Below are 1,790 nucleotides of genomic sequence, written 5' to 3'. Positions count from 1 at the left end.
ACTTTATTACTTTAACATCTACAATTCTATTTGTTATCTATAAATTTTCATTAAAATCATACTATAAAGCAATAGAAGGAAATATATTACTTTATTTATAAATATTTGGCTACTCTTTTAGCACGGGAACATTAATGTTCTTGTAGTATGAGATAAAATTTAAACTTATCAATATATGTCTAAATATATACGTTTTGGAACTTAATTTTTTTTTTTAAATTAAAACTCTTTTAAATTCATTAATTTTTTTTAAAAGATTAATTTATAATTTCTATTATAGTGTATTATGCACATATATTTTTATTATAAGCAAAAAGCATTAAAAAAATTGAAGTAAATAGTAGCAAATAGCACATTAACAAATAAGAAAACAATGGAAGTGATACAAAAATCAAATTTTAATCAGTGGAAAGAGACAGAATTTGAAAGGAATTTATGCATTTCACATGCATCTACAAAATCAAATGAATTTTCTATAGGTGATTATATACAAAAAAATAGTGATATATCAGATGATGATATAGATAATACATATGCACTTACTTTTCGTAAAGATGAAATGTTAAGATCCTTAGGTACAATAAAGAAAAAGATTAATGATGAGGATAATAAAATTACAATAATTTTGCCTACATCCATATATATTTCATCTTATATTCTAGATACAGATTTCATTTCCTTTAATAATGGAATAATCAGAACTCTCAAGACTTTGCACCATTTTAATTTATTTAAAAGTGCAATATTTCCGTATAACATTAATTTGAAAATGCGTTTAAATAAAAAAAATTTTATGAGTTATATAATACCAATTATTGCTTTGTATCTTAATCCTGTAAATGCTGCTCAAAGAGATGTAAATTTCCAAAGAGAACTGATTTCTTTTTGTGACCCTATTTTTACGAAGTGCAATACTGCAATTGAAAATCCAATTGTAGAGAAACTTTGTAAAAATGTAACAGATACTTGTCGTCAATACAATATAAAACCGATCTTCAATGTCTTTAATACGGAATACATCTTAATTATGTTTTTTTGTCTTTTTCTCATTTTTTCTATTTTAGTAAAAAATAATACTTAAAAATACATGGATTCTTTTATATTCTTATAGTTATTTTTTCTATTAAAATATATTCAATATAAAAAAATTTTTAACATATTTGTTTATTATGAATTACAGTCCTTTTTTCTTGGATTCAAGCATGGAAGGGATGAATCAAGGACAGAAAGATTGGATTCTATAAAAGAAAAGAAAGCAGATGATGCATATTTAGAAGATGAAGCTTATGGATCCAGAGAAAGCTTGCTTAGTAATTGATCGTTTGAATGCTTTACAGTGTCTTAAATATTCGTACTAATAAATAGAATGGATAAATATACGTGCTAATTTAGTTATTATAAGGGTGTGTATTTGACTTATTATTTGGATGCTTAATGACTTTGCTAGAGTATTAAACAAACAAATTAATAAAGAGAATGTATAAATAAATATATGTTTTTAAATATATATGTAATTTTTTTTATTGTATATATAATGGTTTCTTATGGTGCATAATATTTAATTTGATTTAAATTTTTACTGCATCTTTTAATAGACACGTGATTTATTAATTGCCCGCTTAATGACTTTGCTAGAGTATTAAACAAACAAATTAATAAAGAGAATGTATAACTAAGTATACACTTATATATATATATATATATATACTTGCTTTTATTATATATATATATATAGTTTTCTTATGATGCATACTATTTAATCTGAGTTAAATTTTACTGCCTCTTTTAAT

The 1,790-nt window shown here is 22.7% G+C and overlaps 1 protein-coding gene across 1 annotated transcript; it reads left to right on the top strand.

The window, feature by feature from the left end:
* Nucleotides 1-373: 373 nt before the first annotated feature.
* On the top strand, nt 374-1,081 carry PRELSG_0025650 (hypothetical protein; the record flags this gene model as incomplete). Its single annotated transcript, XM_028675434.1, has 1 exon — nt 374-1,081. One exon carries the CDS (start codon nt 374-376, stop codon nt 1,079-1,081), a length of 708 nt encoding a protein of 235 aa, XP_028531141.1.
* Nucleotides 1,082-1,790: the final 709 nt, after the last annotated feature.

Source organism: Plasmodium relictum (assembly GCF_900005765.1).
Source record: "Plasmodium relictum strain SGS1 genome assembly, contig: PRELSG_00_v1_353, whole genome shotgun sequence".
Classification (NCBI taxonomy): domain Eukaryota; phylum Apicomplexa; class Aconoidasida; order Haemosporida; family Plasmodiidae; genus Plasmodium; species Plasmodium relictum.
This window is presented reverse-complemented; position numbering and strand designations above follow the sequence as displayed.